The sequence below is a fragment of the Paroedura picta genome, chromosome 3, assembly GCF_049243985.1.
Source record: "Paroedura picta isolate Pp20150507F chromosome 3, Ppicta_v3.0, whole genome shotgun sequence".
Classification (NCBI taxonomy): domain Eukaryota; kingdom Metazoa; phylum Chordata; class Lepidosauria; order Squamata; family Gekkonidae; genus Paroedura; species Paroedura picta.
In genome coordinates, this window is record NC_135371.1 from 118,573,291 (window position 1) to 118,594,594 (window position 21,304).

At 45.3% G+C, this 21,304-nt stretch overlaps 1 protein-coding gene across 1 annotated transcript in view; it reads left to right on the plus strand.

The window, feature by feature from the left end:
• The first annotated feature begins 13,895 nt into the window (after nt 1–13,895).
• LOC143832656 (CD209 antigen-like protein C) overlaps nt 13,896–21,304 on the plus strand; it is a 28,636-nt gene continuing 21,227 nt past the window's right edge. The window contains exon 1 of the mRNA XM_077327383.1: nt 13,896–14,051. Coding sequence (XP_077183498.1) covers nt 13,961–14,051 — 91 coding nt within the window. The 5' untranslated portion in view covers nt 13,896–13,960. The remainder of the gene's footprint in view (nt 14,052–21,304) is intronic.

Consider the following 21,304-nt stretch of genomic DNA (forward strand, 5'->3'; position numbering starts at 1 on the left):
CGCTGGTGCCTTATGTGAGACGCGTAGGGAGAAAAGCCTTTTTTCCAGCGCCAGATTAAGGAGGCCATGATCATGCTGGCAGGATTGGCTAGCAGCCATCTCCGGGGGTGGGGGGCGCCAAAGAGTCGGGATTGGCACTTCTCGTCTGTAAAAGGCTGGCTTCCTCCCATCTGATAAACTCTGACTCTGAAAAACGTATACCCTGGAAATGCTGGTTTGGCTACTGAGGTCGTGTCTTGGTTTTCTGCTGCACATCAACACAGCAACGCCCTTGAAACTAGTTTTCCACTACATCCCAGTGCAAAGCATCTAATGTTTTCATCATAGTTAATGCAAAGGCTTAGCGCAATGGATCAGTATCAGCTATGATGTCAATAGCTGTTTCTAGTTTTGTTCTGAAGTTCAGGATGTATGCATACTCTAGCCTCTAGCTTAGGTTATGAGATTTGACAGCTTGAGAAGGGATCGAGCTTTGTCTGATAACGAAGTGCTTTTAATGCAGTGAGGATTTGTAGCCACAAGTGAAAGTAATGCTTCATAAGGTAGTGAGTTTACAAGGTTTCTTACAGCTACCAAAAGGAGGAAAGAACAAATAACTTAGAAGTGAATTCTGCTTTGTCCAGTGCTTTTTTTAAACAGATAAATTGCACTGAAGAGGTGGGGCCCCACCTGTTCACACTTACTAGGGGAAAGAAGCCCTATTGAACTCATTAAGGCTTGCCCTTAAGTAAATATGGACAGGAGCAGGCCGAAAGTTTTCTAGTCTTAGTTTATGCTGCATGTGAGCAGTGAGATACTGGGAACCTGCTAGGCAGCTGTTTAAATGAGCCACTGACTTGCTATGGTCTGTTTCATGTGGAACTTGTCTTCCATGTCAGAACTACACCAATAAAAGTAATTCAACTCACTGCGTTGTGGTGGGTGCATGTGGGGGAGTGCAGAATCAAACCCGGCATGGCAGATTAGAAATCCACACGCCTAACCTGGCTCTCCACACCAAACTGGCTCTTAACCTGCCCTTGGGTTGCACACGGAAGAAAGACAGCTAATAAATATATTTTTAAAGTAATACTAAGTGAGGTGCTCTCAATTTCTAAAAAGGAGATTTTTAGTGAAGAACGTGGAAATGAAATTTGTCAATGATGGTATTTGTGGTATACAAAATTTTCAAATTTTACATGATCTTCATAAATGGAGCACTGGAGTGAATACAGAATGAGGAACTAAAATACGAAGGCTGGAAAGAACACCATTGATAAAGGATCAGAGGCTAACCTGAAATATTCAAACCCCTTCAAAACTTTATGTGGAAATTATTTTTATTAGAACAATATGCATAAAAATGGAAAGACAATGTAACATATACCTACTTGCATTGTCATATTGTCAATTACACTACCTCTTCTGTTAAAATATTTATATCCTGCTTTTTCCTTATGGCTCAGCCTGAATTTTAGCTTTAGTTTTGATTTGACCTGCACAACATACCAGGTGAATTCTAACGATACTTTTTACAATATGATTACATACATTTGTTTAAAAGTCAGTAAATGTACATATATACTTTGCCACAACTTTAAGAGAAAATGATGAGCAAAACAATAATTGAAGCTGTCAAGGTTGCTTCATATTGTATTGACAATAGCATCCTTTCATAGTTACTAAGTTTATGAGAATGAATTTTTAGAATGTGATTTTTCACGGGTAAAAAAACCATGGGAATGTGCAGCTGTTTCCATGGGAGCCAAGTATGTGTTGTTAGGTGCAAAGTCATGTCCAACCCATTGCAACCCTATGGACAATGATCCTCCAGGCCTTCCTGTCCTCTACCATTCCCCGGAGTCTATTTAAGCTTGCACCGACTGCTTCAGTGACTCCATCCAGCCACCTCATTCTCTGTCGTCCCCTTCTTCTTTTTCCCTCAGTCGCTCCCAGCATTAGGCTCTTCTCCAGGGAGCCCTTCCTTCTCATGAGGTAGCCAAAGTATTTGAGTTTCATCTTCAGGATCTGGCCTTCTAAGGAGCAGTCAGGGCTGATCTCCTCTAGGACTGACCGGTTTGTTCGCCTTGCAATCCAAGGGACTCACAAGAGTCTTCTCCAGCACCAGAGTTCAAAAGCCTCAATTCTTTGACACTTGGCCTTCCTTATGGTCCAACTTTCACAGCCATACATTGCAACTGGGAAGACCATAGCCTTGACTAGACACACTTTTGTTGGCAGGTTGATGTCTCTACTTTTTAGGATGCTGTCTAGATTTGCCATAGCTTTCTTCCCCAGGAGCAAGCGTCTTTTAATTTCTTTGCTGCAGTCCCCATCTGCATTGATCTTGGAGCCCAGGAAAATAAAATCTGTCACTACCTCCATTTCTTCCCCATCTGTTTGCCAGGAATTGAGAGGGCTGGATGCCATGATCTTAATTTTCTTGATGTTGAGTTTCAAGCCAGCTTTTGCACTCTCCTCCTTCACCCGCATTGAATCATAGAGTTGGAAGGGGCCATACAGGCAATCTAGTCAAATCCCCTGCTCAACGCAGGATCAGCCCAAAGCATCCTAGAGCATCCAAGAAAAGTGTGTATCCAACCTTTGCTTGAAGACTGCCAGTGAGGGGGAGCTCACCACCTCCTTAGGCAGCCTATTCCACTGCTGAACTACTCTGACTGTGAAACTTTTTTTCCTGATATCTAGCCTATATCATTGTACTTGAAATTTAAATCAAGAGGCTCTTTAGTTCCTCTTTGCTTTCCGCCATTAGAGTGGTCACCTCCCCAAATGGTCAATGATGGGCCTTTTGCTGGCTGAGCTTCTCACATGTGGTTGACCTGTTGGTGGCTGGAGTTGGCTGGTGGTGGGTTGATTGTTGTTTTTTACTCTGTTTTTTTTTTACTTTTGTTGCTGTGTTTAACTCTGGGTGGGTGGGCAGAAAGGAGGGGGGCCTATCCCAGCCTCAGCCTGGTAGAGCAGTTCACTGGGCAGCTTTGGGGCTCGAGATGGGAGGGTACAGAGGCTTTAGCTTCTGTCTGCTACCGTTGCCTGGCATTTCAGTCCCAGCAGCAGCATGCTGGTACTCTCCTGCCAGGTGAGTTCTCTTGGGGTTAGTTGGTGGGGGGTTGATCATTGCTATTTTTTACTCGGTGGTGAGTAGGCTGGAAGAAGAGAGAGGACTGATGTCACTTCCAGGGGCAAGGCGGGGAGGTGTGGCCAGTTGACATCATTTCAGGGTTACCTTAATGCCTGCAAAAATTTTCAGGGGTTACTCCACAGTCCAAAGGTTGAAAAAGGATAAGTTACAGTGTGCATCAGGGACTGGGAGATTCACTGCTTCCTTTCTTGGGGCACCATTGAATTTACTGTCTTCTCACAGACAAAGCAGACATCTTTCTCACAGGCAATATCATTCCAATTGCTTTCTTTATGTAGTGAAGCACAATGTTCATTACCACCACTGTTATTGGGTTCTCCCCTGCCTCCAAAATCTGAAAAAGAAAAGAAAAGCTCATTTTCAGAAAAATTAAACTTGGTACAAGTGGCCTGCTGCATTCAAAATTAGTCTCCTGGAACTGAAAAGGACTCAAAGATAGGACTGTCCATTGACACATTAGCTAACATTGGATTGTGTGTCCCAGAAACAAGCAAAATACTTTTAGCTGAAAGTAGAATGAAACTGTCCTTCCTTCCTTCCTTCCTTCCTTCCTTCCTTCCTTCCTTCCTTCCTTCCTTCCTTCCTTCCTTCCTTCCTTCCTTCCTTCCTTCCTTCCTTCCTTCCTTCCTTCCTTCCTTCCTTCCTTCCGGGGTTCTGCGGCCTTTCTGTGGCATCACTGGAGCCCACTTCCTCCGTTGCTCTACAGGCCTAGTCTTTTTCTCCACAATGGAAATAGTAAATGATCGATTGGTTGGCTCCTGCATCTTACTTCTGTTCCCACTTCTCTGGAGGGGCCTGTCACCACTTCTGGGGTTCCTCAAAGCCTGCAAAATATTTCAGGGATTCCTCCACTGTCAAAACTTGTTACATCATCTAATCTGGTTTGTTCAGTTTAATCAAAAAGGAAAGAGGGTTCAAGCCCAACTCCTGAGTTCATTCCTTTGTTTAAACCCAGGGAGATCGGATTAGAGCCCCCAAATTGCATAGGATAGCTCCTCCTCAAAATGTTCCCTTTTATACTGTCTACTTTGTGTCTATTTATTATGCAGATAAATCTTCTCTTTGGCATGCATCAGTCATGTGAAGTGCAATATTGGCAGGAGATCACTTCTCTGTCACAGGACAACGTACAGGTGAATGGGCTCTTGATAGTATGGCGAGTGTGATTAGATAGCGGTCTTTATCCTGTTACTTCAGTAGATTGAAGCGGCCTTTATTGTGGATCAATTCATGAAAGTGAATCAGTTCATGAAACTACTCAAAGATTTCAGCCAGCAGAGGGCAGCAGTGCTCCAATATCGTGTTTATGGGGAAGGGCACTTTGACTTCCCAAAGCAATGCCATGGAAATCTTGTTAGTGTTTTAAGGTAGCGATTCCCAAACTGTGGGCCGCAGACCACATGTAGTCCTTGGACTAATTGGAGGTGGGCCCCGAAGGCCGCCTTCTCCCCCCCCCCGGCCCTTTACTTCACCCCCCCCAGCCCTTTACAACACACTTTGGGTGTCATTGTCTCCCATCACTCCCAGATGGGACTATCTCGTTGCAGAGAAACAAGCTCAGGGTTCCCATTGATTTGTCATTCTCATGAGTTAAAATTTCCATGAAAATAAAATGTTCCTTATGTTCATTGTTGTGGCATGTCTATATCTTATTTTGAAGGGATATTTAAGCATTACCATAGCGATCAGAGAGCGTTCGGGCAGTGGTTGAGAGTAGAGGAGTAAACTACCCCCCCACCGGGCCTCAGTAAAAGGCGTTGAGTGGTCCCCGGTGAGTGGTCCCCGGCGTTGATTGGTCCCCGGTGATAAAAAGGTTGGGGACCACTGTTTTAAGGTACTATCAGGCTCAAATCTTGCCTGCTATTGCAGATAAACATGGTTACCCACCTGGCACTGTGTTTATACTGATGACAGCTTTAAGATCCTGGCCTAGTGATTCAGCCTTGGCCTTTGGCTCCTCAATTTCTTGGGGAAGTGAAATGCTGTTGTAGATATCTCCAAAGTCTTCAGATTCTTTAGACACAAGTGTTGGAGGCAATTACGTGTGCATACAGACTAATCATTGTTCTCGAGGAAGTGTGCTCAAAGAAGTAGGAAGTCTCCAGTTGACCAATCTGGACCCAAGAGGAGATTATTTGAAAACATCAGGGAGTTCCTAATCTAAATATGCTAATCACACATCTCCCCTAATGCCTCCTGTAGGGTTGAAGAAGGGTTGTTTTTTATCTCCCTGCAACTGACACCCTGTGTAGGTGGGGCTGAGAGAGCTCTACCAGGGCTGTGACAAGCCCAAGGTCACCCACCTGGCTGCATGTGGAGGAGTGGGGATATTGTTCATATGCTGTTGAATCATGTACACTATGCATGGATCTTTCATTTGCCAACCTTCTAGGGCACTGATGGTGGTTTGAAAGTGTGATTTTAGTTGTGTCGTGTATACTGATCCCACTTTTGCCTCTTGTAAATAGGCTTTCTTTGAGGGTGAAGAAAACCCTTGTGAAATCTGTTCAGCCAGAGGTTGGGTTGTCAACTGGCCTGGAGAAAAATGCCTTACCCTTTTAACAAAGGCTTCATATGTGTAAAGGGACAGTTTTTCATGGCATGGAAATAAAATCACTTGGGGACTATCTGTACTCGCTCTTGATCCTGCCGAGTTCTGATCAATTCAGTCTTGGATCTTGCTACAGATCTGATAAATAGCAGCCTGTTCAAGAGGCAGGATACCTTTGTTGACAGCCCTAGCCAGAGGTGGTGGTAAGAGGAAAAAGATGTGTGTATATGGCTGAGCCAGGTGCTATTGAGAGCTGATGTCCTGTTATATGGCTGGAAAACAAGGCTTTCTCAAGCCATTCCCAACTATTTTTTCTGGCTTCAGCTAAAGAAACGCTATGTGAAGAACAAAAGTTTAAATGATTTTGCAACGTTGGTAATGTCAAGGGCGTGTTTCTCATGAACCAACAGTTCATCAAAATGTGTATCACTGAGAGCTGACACTGCATTTTAATAGAAGGATGGGGTGGGGTGGAGGAATGCAGCTTCCGGAGAAGAGAATCAGGAACAGAAAAATAACGGGTGAAGTAGGGAAGCAAGTGGCAAGGTCATAGCTCTTTCACTACTCTTTATGATCCTCTCCATATGTCTCCAGTGACTCCTTCTCTTAGCAGGGGTACAGCAAACATTTGGAAGCCTTCAGAAACAAACCAACAATAACTTGATGTGATTTGGAATGGAGAACTGGTAGGCAGGAGAGAAACTGAGCACCTGCTCCCACATACATATTTCTCCACTCTAAATTCCCTTCTCCCAAATCAGTTCTTCATTTCAAAAACTCAGGCTAAGGCTCTATCCCCATTCTTTGTATGTGCTCTGTAGAGTTCTGTGACCCCTGTGGTTTCCACCCAAAAGGCAGGGCTCAGTGGCACTTACGGAATACATTTTTTGTCATTTTACTGAGAAAATGAGAAGCATATTGATTTCCAAGAATTGTTCCGCCTCATTGGTTTCACATCCTCTTCCAGCAGTAACATAGAAGGTCTCTATGACAGATGTTGTCCTGAGAGTCTCAAAATTGTCACGCAGGAAGGAAAATAACCAATATAAGAGGGCAGTATCTGATACCCTCAAAGAGTATGTAATTTATAATGTGGCATTTTCTACTACAACAAAATCTGTGAGTGGCTCAGGACATGAGAGGTGGCGGGCCTGTCGTATCTCAACATAGCCCTAGATACTGTGTGGGTCAAGAACCTTTCTGAAAAATCAAGTGGGTGCCAGGGTTGTTATCACAAACTGGACCACTCTTTTACACAGTCCAGTTGGATGAGATGATTATGAAATGCCATGTGGACCATCTCCTGCTCTTGCAGCTTTGCCAGCATTTCCACAGTTCAGACTTAATTTTTAAAATCTTTGTCCCCAATATTAAACTGTACTATCATGCAGCAGGACTTTTTTGAATCTCTGATTGGATGAGGGAGCCACTAAGGAGACTTTTAAAGATAAAAAGGCAGGTCTTGGGACAGGGTTACATAATTTACTCTGGCCCATTTAGAAGTAAGACCATCATATGTTGAGAAACAGTCTCTTAAAGATTTGGACAAAATATAGAGCTAGGATTATCCCCAATATTTCCCCCCTAAAAGCTCCAACAGAAGCCTATTTAGACATGACACTGCAAAAGAAAACTGACTTTATAAAGTATCAGGACTTGGTTGATACATCGGCCTTGAGAGATTGGTAAGAGATAAGACAAGGAGATAGATTGGGTCAGTCCTATGCAATTAATCTCAAGGATGAAAGAAGACTTTAAAACTTCTGATGGAAAGCTTAGAGGTCTGACTGAATTTGAATCAGAATGTTGAGCAGATCACACTGTGCCAAGTAGACTCATGGAGATGCAATCTGAATATGGACACTGAGAAAGTTGTGCCACCTCCCAAGCAGCAGCCCATAAAGAAAATGAAATAAATGCAAAAGAGCCTATCCGATGCAAAGAATATTATTGTATAATAATGTATTTAAGTATTTGAAAGGTTGTCACTTGGAGGAGGGCAGGATGCTGTTCCCATTGGCTGCAGAGAAGAGGACGTGCAGTAATGGGTTTAAACTACAAGTACAACGATATAGGCTAGATAAGGAGGTGCCTAAGGAGGTGGTGAGCTCCCCCTCACTGGCAGTCTTCAAGCAAAGGCTGGATACACACTTTTCTTGGATGCTTTAGGATGCTTAGGGCTGATCCTGCATTGAGCAGGGGGTTGGACTAGATGGCCTGCATGGCCCCTTCCAACTCTATGATTCTATGATACTAATGTACAAGATTGGTTGTATTTGATGCCTGGTGATGAAGTTAAAGATGCTTCTGATTTCTCTCTCTCTCTCTCTCTCTCTCTCTCTGCACAGGGGTGGGACAATACCAGCACACAAAGGATACACAGACACATTATGAATTTTGTTTGGCATGACTGAGGCCACAGCTTTAACTGTTATACAAACGAGCATAGGCAAACCAAATGCAAGGGGGTGGATCCTCAAAACCACTCTTCCCCATCCTGCAGCCAGCAGGCCACAGTCCCTTGGTGAGGAGAACCCACTAGGAGGCCCACCTGCTAGTTCAAGTGACATGTCTGACAAGCTCCCCCTCTCCCTCAGGCCTGCCAGACTGCCAGGAAGGTGAAGCTAAGGAGAAGCCCACATGTGTCGGCCTCTATTGGGGTTCTCTTCAGCCATCTCGCAATGTGCGTCAGCTGTCTCCCCATCAGGGAAGACACTGTTGTATATGCACATAAGCTACCTCATAAGGAGGTTCCTGAACTTGGCAAAGCCTGGCCAAAGGCCAAAGGCAAGGGCTCACCCCCAAAGGATCCAACCCCAAACAAAAAATGCCACCAAGTGGTGGGAAGGAGCACAGCACCTGCCCCCACTCCAGCCAATGCTCACTCCAAATGTAGATCCATCAGAGCTGTCCAGACATCATCTGAACAGAAGTACAGAGACTATTTCACCAAGTAGAACCTCTCTGCCAGAAAACAGGGCCTCTTGTCAAAAAAACAAACAAACAAAACAATGCATGGAAGCCTGGATGCCATAACACTGCCCCACGGTCTGTCAAGCAAGAGGCAGCAACCACCTTGCTGACATTCTGCCTAGACAAGTCAACCTCCTGGTGCACACAAAGGATGGGGGAGGATCCCAAAATACCGCCCCTCCTCATCCTGCAGCTAGCTGGCCACAGTCCCATGGGGAGGATAACCCCAACCAGCAGGCTTGCACAAGGGGACCAAGCAACACACCTGTCAAGCTCCCCCTGTCTATCAGGCCTGCCACTCCCCGGAAAGTTAAAGCCAGTTAAAGTCCTTGGGTGCCAGCCTCTATTGGAATTCCCTGCAGCCACCTCACATGTACTGTAGCCATCTCCCAGCAGGAAGATGCTGCTGCCCTGGTACACGCGCAGTCTCATAAGGAGGCTCCCACAACTAGGCAGAACCTAGCACACAGGTGTAGGCTCCACCCCAAAAGATCCGCCCCCAACCTCAACAGCCACAGAAAGGGGGAACAAAAGCCCCACCCCCGAAGTATGCTCCAGCAGATTATGCCACCAACAAAATTCCCAGGGGCCCCCTTGTCAAATGCCCAAGAAATCCTGTATATGCACCAAAGACAGATCCAGATGCTAAATGGTAGGCAACTGGTTCCCATCAAGCAGAATGATAACAACCAATGGGTGACCAAACTTCTGTAAAAGCAGCTTGATCTTTTGGATCATGGCCAAAAGCAAAGCTCATCAAATTCCTCAAACCCTGTGCCAGTAGATGTAGAAGTCACTCCCATGTCCAAGGTCATTTCCCCACCCAAACGTAGCCATATCCTGTGCAGCCTGGAAATTAGCCGACGGTGGTCACCGACCGCTGACAACCTGAAGGGCCTGCAAAATACAGGTTACAAACCAGGTTACAGCACACATATGACAGGAATGCATCCAAACACCAATGCTCCAGGGCCTGACTGTATCCGCTGCTGAAACCATCCAAAGTTGCCTGTGTGGCAGCCCCCATGTGGAAGAAAGGGGAAACCAAACTTACCGGGGGCAACCCAGTCCCCTAAGACAAAGGTGCAAAATTGCTGAGCTAGGACCAAATACACAATAATTGGCTATGCAGACGACAGGGAAAGAGGCATACCTCAAAAAGGTGGTAATACGATAAGTTCATCCTTGTTGAACTGGTTGGCATTGGATTTTGGGAGCTGAATATAGACCTGGGGGCCAGGGCACCTCTGATGCAGCCCAGAGAGGTTGCAGGAATAATCAATTAGATCCTGGAGGGGACAGATGCCCATCCTCCCTGATGCATAAGCCACACTGAAAAATGTGTGTGTGTGTGTGTGAGAGAGAGAGAGAGAATATGAAGACAACATCTCCAGCTTAACTGCAGCCTGCCTGTTAAAATGGCCCTGAACGTATGGCAGGACAGCACTAAGTGGCAGAGGTACCTAGAACCCAGGGCCAAGCAAAAGAAGCAGACCCACAATGAGAGCATGTTCATTTGTGGGCTAACTGGTGGACCAGAAAATGGGCTGATCTCCAGAGAAATAGCCCTCAAGGGGCTGGAAAAAATACTAGGTTAAAATAACAGGAACATGCCCTGTTTGAAATTGCCCAATAGCTGACACTAGGGATGTGTGCTTTAGGCTGTCTCAGACGAAAAACCTCTGAGGCATGGCTGCTTCAGAGACAGATTGCCCCGAGGTGGTCCAAAGTGGCAAATCCCATTGTCAAACATTTCCAAAGCAGGTATTCCAAAGAGCACTTCGGGGTGCCTCTGGCCGCCTCTCAGAGCTTCAGGGCGCTCCAAGGTGCTTCAGAAGCTTCCATTTAACATTTAAAGGAAGGCAGACCAGCGCTCGTTGAGTGTGCACGAGCTGTCCCTGATTGCAACCTGTGCCGCACAAAAGGGGTATAGGGGTGGGGATGCCCCTCCCTCCCCTGAGAGAGGAGGACAATGACAATAATGCCCTGCCCACCCCCTCTGCTCCCTTGTCCCCCGCATGGCTCCCCCAGTAGCCGGGCTCCAACGTGTGCCTCGACGATCTGCCCAATGGAAATCCTGGAGATGCACCTGCGGAAGCATTCCAGCCCTGTCCACCCCCACCCCCGATGGCCAGGCAAGAGCTGCTGCTGCCTCCACTGCCGCTACCCCCACTTTCTTCACCTCGTCTTCGGCAGCACCTCCATTGCCCTCCTGTGGCACTCCCACAAGGACAGCCGAGGCCTCCCACTGTGAGTAGCTTGATTTTTGCCACTCTCCCCCATGACCACATGACCTTTCCGCTGGTGGCAGTCAGGGGTGGGTGCTGCAAGGCAAGCAGGGAGCATGCTCCAGAACCCTCCTCCCCTGGACTCAGGATGGCTATCCACAAGGCCAAGACTTGCGCCTGCAAAAGACCACTGAAAATGACATGTTAGCAACGATCGGTGCTTGGGATAAAAATCCAAATGCATTCAAATGCCTTAACATCAGAACCCAGTTGGCTGCAAAGCTTTCTAAGCCCCTGAGTCAACATGAAATATTATAGAGGAACCAGACATATAAACAGTAATCAAATTCAGATCCCCATGAGCCTGATATAGTCCAGTTGAACAGCATCTGTCCCAATCATAGTTGAAACAAAAAGCAGCTAGAAGGCAGGAAACCCAAAGGTAAGATGGTGAATGTGCACCCTAAACCAAGAAACCCCCAAGTAGCTTACCTCCCCTTCAAGCACTGAAGACGCAGGTGCTGTGACCTCAATCTCACTCCGTCAGAGGTCAGGAAAGGAGAGTTGGATTTTTATGTCCTGCCTCCACTGCCAGGAGGAGTCTCCAGGTAGCCTGCAGTAGCCGTCCCTTCCTCTCCCAACGGACATCCCTGAGGCAGGTGAGGCTCCAACAATACAGCTTTGCTAGTACCGCTCCAGTATTTGGAAGTACATATCCACAGATTTGACCATGTTGAAAATCAAATACATACGAAACTCCGAATCATCATCTTTTGTTATGTATATACCATCGCTGGACCCGTGGGACGGCTGCCCTACACTACAACGATAGGCTTTTAAAGTGAAAGCTGAGGATTCAGAGGAACCAGTAGATTATTACTATAAATTGTTTTTCTGTTTCTATGCCACCTTTCCCCAGGGGGCCCAGGGTGGCTCACCACCATTATAAATAACAAAACTATATAAAATCAATAAAACCATCTAAGTTGTAAAATTACTGACATTAAAATTAAATTTTGCAGTTTCAGACAGGGTGCCTCTCTCTTTAGTGCATCCTTTGATCACTGATGGTACTGTTAATCAATATATTGGGCACTTCAAGTAGGGAGGCCAAACTTTTGATGTTCTTTTCTAGTCTCAATCCTAGGCCTGGCAGAACAGCTCTGTCTTCCAGGGCCTGCACAAGGAATATGTTACTAGACACTCTCCGAATGTTGTCGGCTTTTAGAGCCCCCTCCTCATGATGTTGCCAACCTCCCGAGGCTGTGGAGCAGACGGGTTGAGATTCAGCCATTTTCAAAGTGCGATGCAGGAAAGCCAGGAAAGCCATGTCCCAGCAGTGGGCAACCAGAGATAAGACCACATGGAGGTGGAAACATGCTACAGTCTCTTGAGCATTGTCCCACCCTCACACCTGCCCTCACCTCTCCATTTCCTGCCTGCTGTTTCTGCTGCCTCTGCCTCCCTCCTCTTCTGCTGGAGGGAAGGCAGCACATTCCCCATCTGGGTAAGCAGGTGCTGGTGCGGGGGAGGAGGCAGCAGTGACTTGCATGGCAAGGTGGCAGTGGCCCCACTTAAGAAGTGCTTGGGGAGGGAAAGAGCTGGAGGCTAAGGTGGGGGCACCCTTCCCGCATGTACACACACACACACACACACACACACACACACATGTACACTCACCCCAACGGGGAATGTGCTGCCTTCCCTCCAGCAGCAGATGCTTCCCTGTGAGATGTCAGTGGCTCGGGCCAAGGCGAGTGGGGAAGGGAAGGGTTGAGTGGCAGGTGGGCGGACCAGCGGGATGGGGGGAGAAGAGGAGCAGAAGGGATAGGGCAGGGGTAGTCAAACTGCGGCCCTCCAGATGTCCGTGGACTACAATTCCCATGAGCACCTGCCAGCGAACGCTGGCAGGGGCTCATGGGAATTGTAGACCATGGACATCTGGAGGGCCGCAGTTTGACTACCCCTGGGATAGGGGTTTGGCTGCTTAGCTGGTGAGGCGGCCATGGTGGTGGCAGCGGTTAATTAGGAGCACTGGAGAGAACCTTACAGATGGAGGTTGAACTACTGCAGGGTTGGAAATCTGCCTCCCTTGCTGTGCCTTCCGCTGGCTGGCCGTGTTGGGATTTTTGTGTGCATGCTGTATCTTCCATGGCAATTTGTATCCATTGCCACATGTACGCACTGCCACGCGTGGGTTTCAACTTTAAAAAAAATTCATACTTGGGGGAACTTTGGAGACCAACAAGCCTCTGATTGGTTGCCTCCAGTGATTGACAGGCCGAGGAGCAGTGAGTAAAGAATGAGTTGCTCTCTCTTGTGTCTTTTTCACCGCTAAGGAGGAGGGGGAAAGGCGAGACCTGGTGGCAGAAAAGACTGGGAAGGCTTTTCAGTGTGGAAGGGTGAAAAAGCACAATTTACTGTTCTGCAGTTGCGGGCAAGAGACAAAGCGCAATTTGGCACTCTGTGCAGAGATTCCCCTTAGGTTCCCGCAGGACCTTGATCTCACTCGTGAGAGCATTCCACCAGGCTGGATCAAGGCAAAAAAAAAAAAAAAAGCCCTGGCTCTGCTTGAGGATAGTTTAACTTCCTTCAGGCCAGGGATCTTAAGCAACTTTTGCTTGCTGGATCTTAAACAACTTGGGGGAATGTAATGGAGGTAGCGGTCTCACAGCATATCTTTATAATATTATTTATTCTTAAATTCTTAAATTCCATTGCTATAACATACTAGCATTACTGATTTTTTAAAAAAGTCTTAAAGTGGGACATTGGGAGGAAAGTATGCACAAAATGCCTGTGTAATTTGCTAGCGTGAATGCCTCTGGACTCCTGGCAATGATGGCAGGGAAGAGGAGAATCCTGGCCCTGTGAAATTGGATGGAAGATGAGTCACAGCAGGAGATGCAGCCTCACATGGTGTTCCAAAGAACTTCAGTGCAGAAGTGAAGTCATCAGGACTAGAAAGAGGAAGGTTATCTTTATGCATTTCCGTTCTTGAGAAAAGCTCCAGGGTTCTCAGATTTATATTAAAGTAGCTGAGAGCAAAGAAACACAGAGATTGAAAGAATGGCTCCTGGTAACATCTACATGAAGTGTGAAGAACCTGACATGACTGAGCTCAATGACAGCACACCTGAGAAGGAATCAAAGGGAGCAGGTAACTGTCAGCTCCAGGTTGGATTCAGGAACTGCCACAGCTAAGCTGGGTTTTGAGGAAGGCACTCGGATTGTCAGGCTTTACCATCTGTAGAGCGTCAGCTGGAAAGCTCTTTGTGAAAACTAAAGCTATGAGATATATTTATGCTGTGCTCAGGGTTCTGCTCTGTGAGGTCTTTGTGGTAGGAAGGATCTTTAGTCTGGGGAAAACTCTGATATCATTTTGATACTTGCGTCAGTGATATTAGTGACAAAATGGCCCTTTGAGAGATGGAGTAGCATTCCCATGCAGTTAAGAAGGTCTGTCAAAATAAGTATGTAACTATATAGAAGGCTATACAAACTTTACGTGTATGTGACATATGCCATCAACTTGCTTCTGACTTCTGGCGGGCCTATAAATAAATGTCCTCTTAAATTTCTTATCATTAACAGCCTTACTCACTCTGACAAACCTAAGGCTTTCTTGGATTTGTGATTGATTCCTGCTGCCTTCAACTTTCTCTGGGATTATTGCCTTTCCCAGCAAGTCTTGTCTTCTCATGATGTGACCAATATACAATAGTCTCAGTTTAGTCATGGTAGCTTCTGGGTTCAGGCTTGAATTCATCTGGAGCCCACATATTTGTCTTTTTGGCAATCTACGGTATCCATAAAACTCCTCCACCACCACATTTCAAAGGAAATCCGTTTTGTTCCTGTCAGCTTTCTTCATTGTCTGTCTTTCACATCCATACAAAGTAACAGGGATTGTCAACCTGTAATACTGCTTTGACACTTTTGTTAACTTTCATCAGTAGTCATTTTAAATGTTCACTATTTTCTGCCAGCGATGTCGTATTGCAAATTTAATGTTTCTTTCACTTAATATTCATTTCACCATCATAATCTAATCCATTTTTCCTTCTGATATATTCTTCATACAAATTGAACAACCTTTATATCAACCACATTTTGGCCTGATTCTTAGTGAGGTGGTTGTACCATTTTATACTGCAGGGCTGTGTACAGGTCCTCAAATGACAGAATCGCACTCCATTAAAAGGTCCTCTCAACAGAAAACTTGATGCCAAGAAGAAGGCTTCTAGCATAGTCTTCTTACTCACAAGCTAGTTTTCCACGTGTAGAAATATTATTTTCCAGAGGGAGATATCAGTCATGTGTGCTTGTATGGTGTAGTGGTTAGAGTGAAGGACCTGAGAGAGCTGGGTTCAGATCCACATCACCATGCAATCTGTTTGGAGATCTTGGACCAGTTACACACTCTCAGTCTAATCTTCCTCACCTGATTTTTGAAAAGAGTAAATAGATAAAGAAGGACAATGTGTGCTGCTCTTAGTTCCTCAGCAGAAGAATGAGATGGATACCTGCTCCCCATTGCTGTGTTTCTTAAAATTCTGTCCTGGTTCCATGGTCTCTAAAGTATCCTTACAATTTGAGGACAGCCATACTTTCTTCCGGACTCCCTCCTCTCCTTTTTTTTCTTTGTTTGTTAATAATATTTTTATTTTTGTTATATATAAGCGCTTACAAAAAGAAATAGAAAAAGAAACAATCAGCTGAGCAAGTAATTATTGATACATGTAAAGGTATAGTCTGTTATTATCTTAAAGAAGAGAGAAAAAAGAAAAAAAGAAAAAAATAGCCAAGTAATTAATACTTATAAGGGTACAATCTACTATTTTCCCACATAATATATAGTCAGTTCCCATCGTGTATCGGCCTTAACCTAAAGGTTACTGCTACCTTTCCTAAGAGAGACCAAGTAATTGCTCCACTGTTCATCACATTCTTCAGGTGGTCGCAAAAGGTGAAATTGTGTTCTTTTCCATGATGTATCTGCTGGCAGGTCTTGAAGTATTTGTATTTCTTTCTTGTTGTCAGGTCGCACAGGGATAGCTCTTACTTGCTTCCTGCGTGCAGTCGCCTTTGAGTAGATTCTGTTTATTTTGTCGATCCGAATCACTTCCTGCTCTAAATAGACTTCCAGGCTTTCGGTGCTTTCCTTCCTTAAATCTGTTTTCCCAAATTCTTCCAAGGTACTTTTGATTTTTACGTTCCTAGCTCTCTCCCACTCCTGTTGATTAACTTCCAGACATTGAACTCTCGTTTGATGTATTGTTGGCTGAGTTGTGTTTTCATCAGCTGTTTTTTTCAAACCGTCGATTCTGTCTAAGAGCTCTTTCTTAGTGTCTTGGATTCCTTTTCCACCTTGTTGACTGCTTTCAGTATCTCTAAGTTCCCTTTGCATAGCAAATGAAAAAGCTGTGCCTTAGTTAATTTTTCTATAGTTCTAAGCAGTCACAGATTATAAACAGAAAGTCTCATGAGGTCTCGCGGGAGTTCGGGCGATCCAAAATTATCAGTTTGTCGATCTCCATATTAAGTCAGCATCCCCCACTGAACTCTCTCCAGCAAATCTTTAAAGTCTCTCTTTTCTTTAAGCTCTCTCTCTTTGTTTGTTTAACGAGTGTATTTATCTGGCTTGCCTCCCGTTCGAAGAAATGATTCCCTTGTAAATTGGTTAAGGAGGGGGAGGAGGGCTGGTGGAAAACTCACATTCTTTACTTTCGCAGACTCTGGCTCCTGTCAGTCTGGTAAGAGATAATCTGGGAAGAATGCAGGATCAGCTGGTCGTTTCAGGCTTAGAAGGTTATTTACGACAAGGACACGGTCATGATCTTGAGCACATGCAGCGACGATCCAGAGAACGAAGTTTCTGCGGATCTGTAGGACCCTCAGGGTGCTGTTCCCGGTTCCTGGGGCGACCGGCGAGCGAGATTTGCGTATCTGCTCAGTCTGTCAGGTGCATTTGCTCTGTCCTGACCCTCTGCTTGGCTCAAGAGCTCGGCACAAAACAGGATAGCATGGCGCCATCTTCAGTTGTTCTCTCTACCTCCTCTCCTTTTGATCTGATTCTCGCTCTTCCCATTTTGTTCAGTTGCATCTATTCTTAGTTCCCTTAATTTTCCTCTTTCTTGTCTACTTTCTGCCATCTTGCTTCTCCTGTGCTTAGATCAGGATGTCCTTACTTCTTCCTCAGATCAACTCTGCCTATTACCGGTTAAAGTTTGAGTCCAATGGCACCTTTTAAACAAACAAAGGTTTACTCACAGCATGAGATTTTGTGTGCACACAGCACACTTCCTCAGACATAATGAAATGGGCATTACCAGTCCATACTTGTAGGTAGAGGGTAAATTAGCAGTTAATTAGTAAACAACATAATGAAGACATTTATCAGATTCAGAGACCAAACAAGAATAAGAAGGTTGTCATTTATTTGGTTTAAATTCTGGGGCAAAATTATAGTGAAGAAAGAAATGTCAAGATTGGGACTAATTAGGCAAATGCAGTCAAACCTCTGCTGTGTTTTCTTTTTCTTTTTGTCCATGGTGGCCTTTCACACTTGTAGATAATCATTTGATGGGGCAGTTATCAATGGCCAGTTCACATGTGAACAAAGTTTAAGACCTCCTGATGGGGAATGTGCTAGTTCTTTGTTCTGAACAGCAGACTATAGATATATAGATAGTACTAAAAAGGTGTACTTGAAGTATAATAGAATAAAATGATAAAGAATGAATGTGGGTTATTAGCAGCTAAACTGATGAGGAACCACTGTATGGCCCACTTAATTTATGAAAATTAGGCATATATTTGCATAACTCACTTTGGTTCTACCCAGGCATGCAGTAGAGATGGCCGCCCTAAGGCATTTGATGCTTGAGGAAGAATACTCAAATTGTGCCCGTTTAGTGGTGGTTGTGATATCTGCCACCTAAAATGGGCTGCCTCCCTCTACCTCATAATAGGCCCAGATTTTTCCAGGGCATGAGGCAAAATGCTAACACAGTATACTCTTGGATCCCAGACATGAGGCAACACCCCTGCTCCCTTACTCCCCACTCCCCCTCCAGCTTTTTAAAATTGCTTTAGGCATTTTTCATTTATTTTCAGATATCACCTTATTTATTTACTAGAATTAAAGCCCCTTGTAGCTGATACAACGGGCGCTAGAAGAAGGGAAGAGGAGGAAGAAAAACAGCAAAGAGAGAGGGAGGTAGAAAGGAAGAGAGTGATTAATATAGAGAGAGCTTGGCACTGGGAAGAGTAAGGGAAGGAGTTAACCAGTCTAAGGGCATGAGGTTGAATATGTGTGTATGTGTGTGGTGGCGTGGTGACAAATGAGGTGTGGAGATATGGGTGTCAAGAACCTGTGGTGTGGAATGTTCGTTGAGTGTGGGAGAGGACTTACCTTTGGGAATTGTGGCATAGTGGTTACAGATGACCATTCAAGAGCCATGTCTTCAGATATGTAAAGGGAAAATCAGACTGGAGACTTTTCTTAGGGGGAGATTACATGGCAACCAATTCCTCCCTGTTCTGTGGTCCTCCTCCTTCTATCTCCATTTTTTTTTACTGTTTTTACTGTTGATATGTTATGATCCCACATGCTTCTTTCACTGTTGCCCCTTAGAAGAAGGGATAGATTTTTGTACCCTGCTGTTTAATACCAAAAGGAATCACAAAGCAGTTTACAAACAACTTTTCCCTTCATCTCCCCACAGTCACCCAGCAGGCCTCAGGTGTCTCTCAGCAGTTTAAAACCACTTTCCCTTCCTCTCCCCATAACAGTCACCCTCTGAGGGAAGTGGGGTTGAGAGCTCTGAGGGAACCGGGAATGGCCCACAAGCACCCAGCAGGGATCAGGTGTCTCTCAGCAGTTTAAAAGCGCCTTCCTTTCCTCTCCCCATAATAGGCTCCCTGTGAGGGAGGCGAGCATGGGGGCCGATCAAATCAGGTGTGGCCAGCTGTGCTGGCCACACGATGATTGGCCCATAGTCAACTTGGACGGCTAGACATGCTCCTCCCATAGTGCTGTTTCACAAATATATAGAGGAACCATGGATAAGGATTTCTGCACTGGTGCAGCGTGCACCTGCAATCATGCCACTCTAGCGCTATGCCTGTTTACATAAATAAAGGTAAAGGTATTCCCTGTGCAAGCACCAAGTCATGTCTGACCCTTGGGTGACGCCCTCTAGCGTTTTGTTGGCTGACTCAATACGGGGTGGTTTGCCAGTGCCTTCCCCAGTCAATACTTTACATAAATACTGATGTGATAATATCAGAAGCTGGTGCAGGCTCTCTTCCACTGTAAAATTTCCAACAAATAATAATCTTTTCTCCAGGGAGAAGAATATGAGATGCCCTATCATCATCATCATAATCCAACACCTTGTGAGGGGGCAGCTTCTAGCCTGCTTTTAAAGCAGCCTTTGCCCCTAGTTAGAGAATATTTACAGAGCCTCTTGTGGCGCAGAGTGGTAAGGCAGCGATATGCTGTCTGAATCTGTCTGCCCATGAGGTTGGGAGTTCAATCCCAGCAGCCGGCTCAAGGTTGACTCAGCCTTCCATCCTTCCGAGGTCGGTAAAATGAGTACCCAGCTTGCTGCTGGGGGGTAAACGGTGATGACTGGGGAAGGCACTGGCAAACCACCCCGTATTGAGTCTGCCAAGAAAACGCTAGAGGGCGTCACCCCAAGGGTCAGACATGACTCGGTGCTTGCACAGGGGATACCTTTACCTTTAACTTTTTAGAGAATATTTCTGCTAAAAGCAAATGTTGCTCAATAGTTCAGGAAACCTTTTCATTAACCATTAATCACTCGTTTTGTACTTCTTTTTTGCCACTTTGCTCTGGAAGAGTATAATGTCAGAGGCACAGCTGCTTCCTGTTTTCATAAGCCTGGGCCAAGGACCTAAACAGACACTATCTTTTGTTGGACTCAGCAGGATTCAGAAGTTTCTTGAATGTGCTGTACTGTTCACTGGAAGGAGGAAGGGGGCCTGTGCATTGTACATTGTGAACCTGGACCATTTTACACAATGTAATTGCCATATAGCGCCATCCTGAGTACAGTTACACCCTTCTAAATCTTAGTAATGGTTTCATCCAAGGAAACCTGGGAATTATAGCTTGGTAATGATGCTACCAAAATCACCGTTAGAGATTGCTAGTGTTTCCAAACTACAGTTCTCCAGTATTTGGCTGTTCCACCAGTTTATCTGTCAGACAAAGGAAGGTAAGCTGAACTGCTTCAGTGATCAAACCAAATGTAAGAGTAAAAGATAACAGCTTCGCATTATCAGTTTACTGATGGAAGCCTCTCACTGCTCTAGGGCTCACACTTTATCGCAAATAGTTTTGAGATAAATTACTGATGAATAGTTTACTGCTGTTTCTGGAAGATACTTGAAAAAGCCAACAAAGGCTCAGTCATACAGCTTATTCTGTCCTCTTGAGCAAAAAGCATTGGCAGTTCAGACATAATATGAAAACAGAGTTTAATCTGAATAAAGTTAGTTTGTGAAACGAGGATTCAGCTCACAGACAGTCATGTCTTGGGGCCATTCCGCACAGATTCTTTGTAGCAGGAGTGTGGCAAATTGTAATCGCTACAAAAATGCGGTTATGCAGAACGTCGTAGACAATCTGCCGCACTCCTGAAACCGATCCACAAAAAGAGCTTCATTGTAGCGCTTTCAGGGAAATCCCAAAAAGTGGATTCACCCTCCGGAAAGCGCTACACTCTTGCAGCCAATCTGCAACACTAGCAGAAAAGTTCTGTGCATTACCATTGTTGCGGTTTCTGCAAAGTCCCTCCCCCTGGCTCTCTCCTCTGATCTTCCGGAGAAGTGATCGCCATTTTTTTTTCTCGGAGCGAGCGGAGAGCAACGAACTGGCGAGGCTTCATTCACCCAGCGAGGCTTCCCCGGCTGCAGTCCCTCACCAGAGCTGTTTTAAGTCACCAAGCACCACACAGCCCCGTTTGCTGGTTTATTTTCCCTTTATTTTCGGCCGAAAATCACGCCCGTGCGGGGGGGTGGTGGATTTTTTTTTCACTCGGGGGGAGCGTGCCAATGATGAAATGGCAGCTCACATGCCACCTGCTAGCTTTCTCATGATGTCTGGATGGAGTGGCTATGTCCTTCTGAAAATAAGGAAGAAAAACACTAGGGACACTAAATAATGTGGAAATTTAACCCCCCCCCCAACACTTAGCAACCCAATAGATCTCAGGTTCAGGGCTGCTGTAGAGCACTGTTTGATATATTTTTTTAACTCAGCTTCTGTCCTTCCTGGATCCTTTCAAATATGAGGGCGATTCGTCCCATTTGCTCCTTAGGTATTGCTTTGATGCTAAAGCACTTTCATCCAATTCCATCACTGCGTCAAAGAACTCTAAG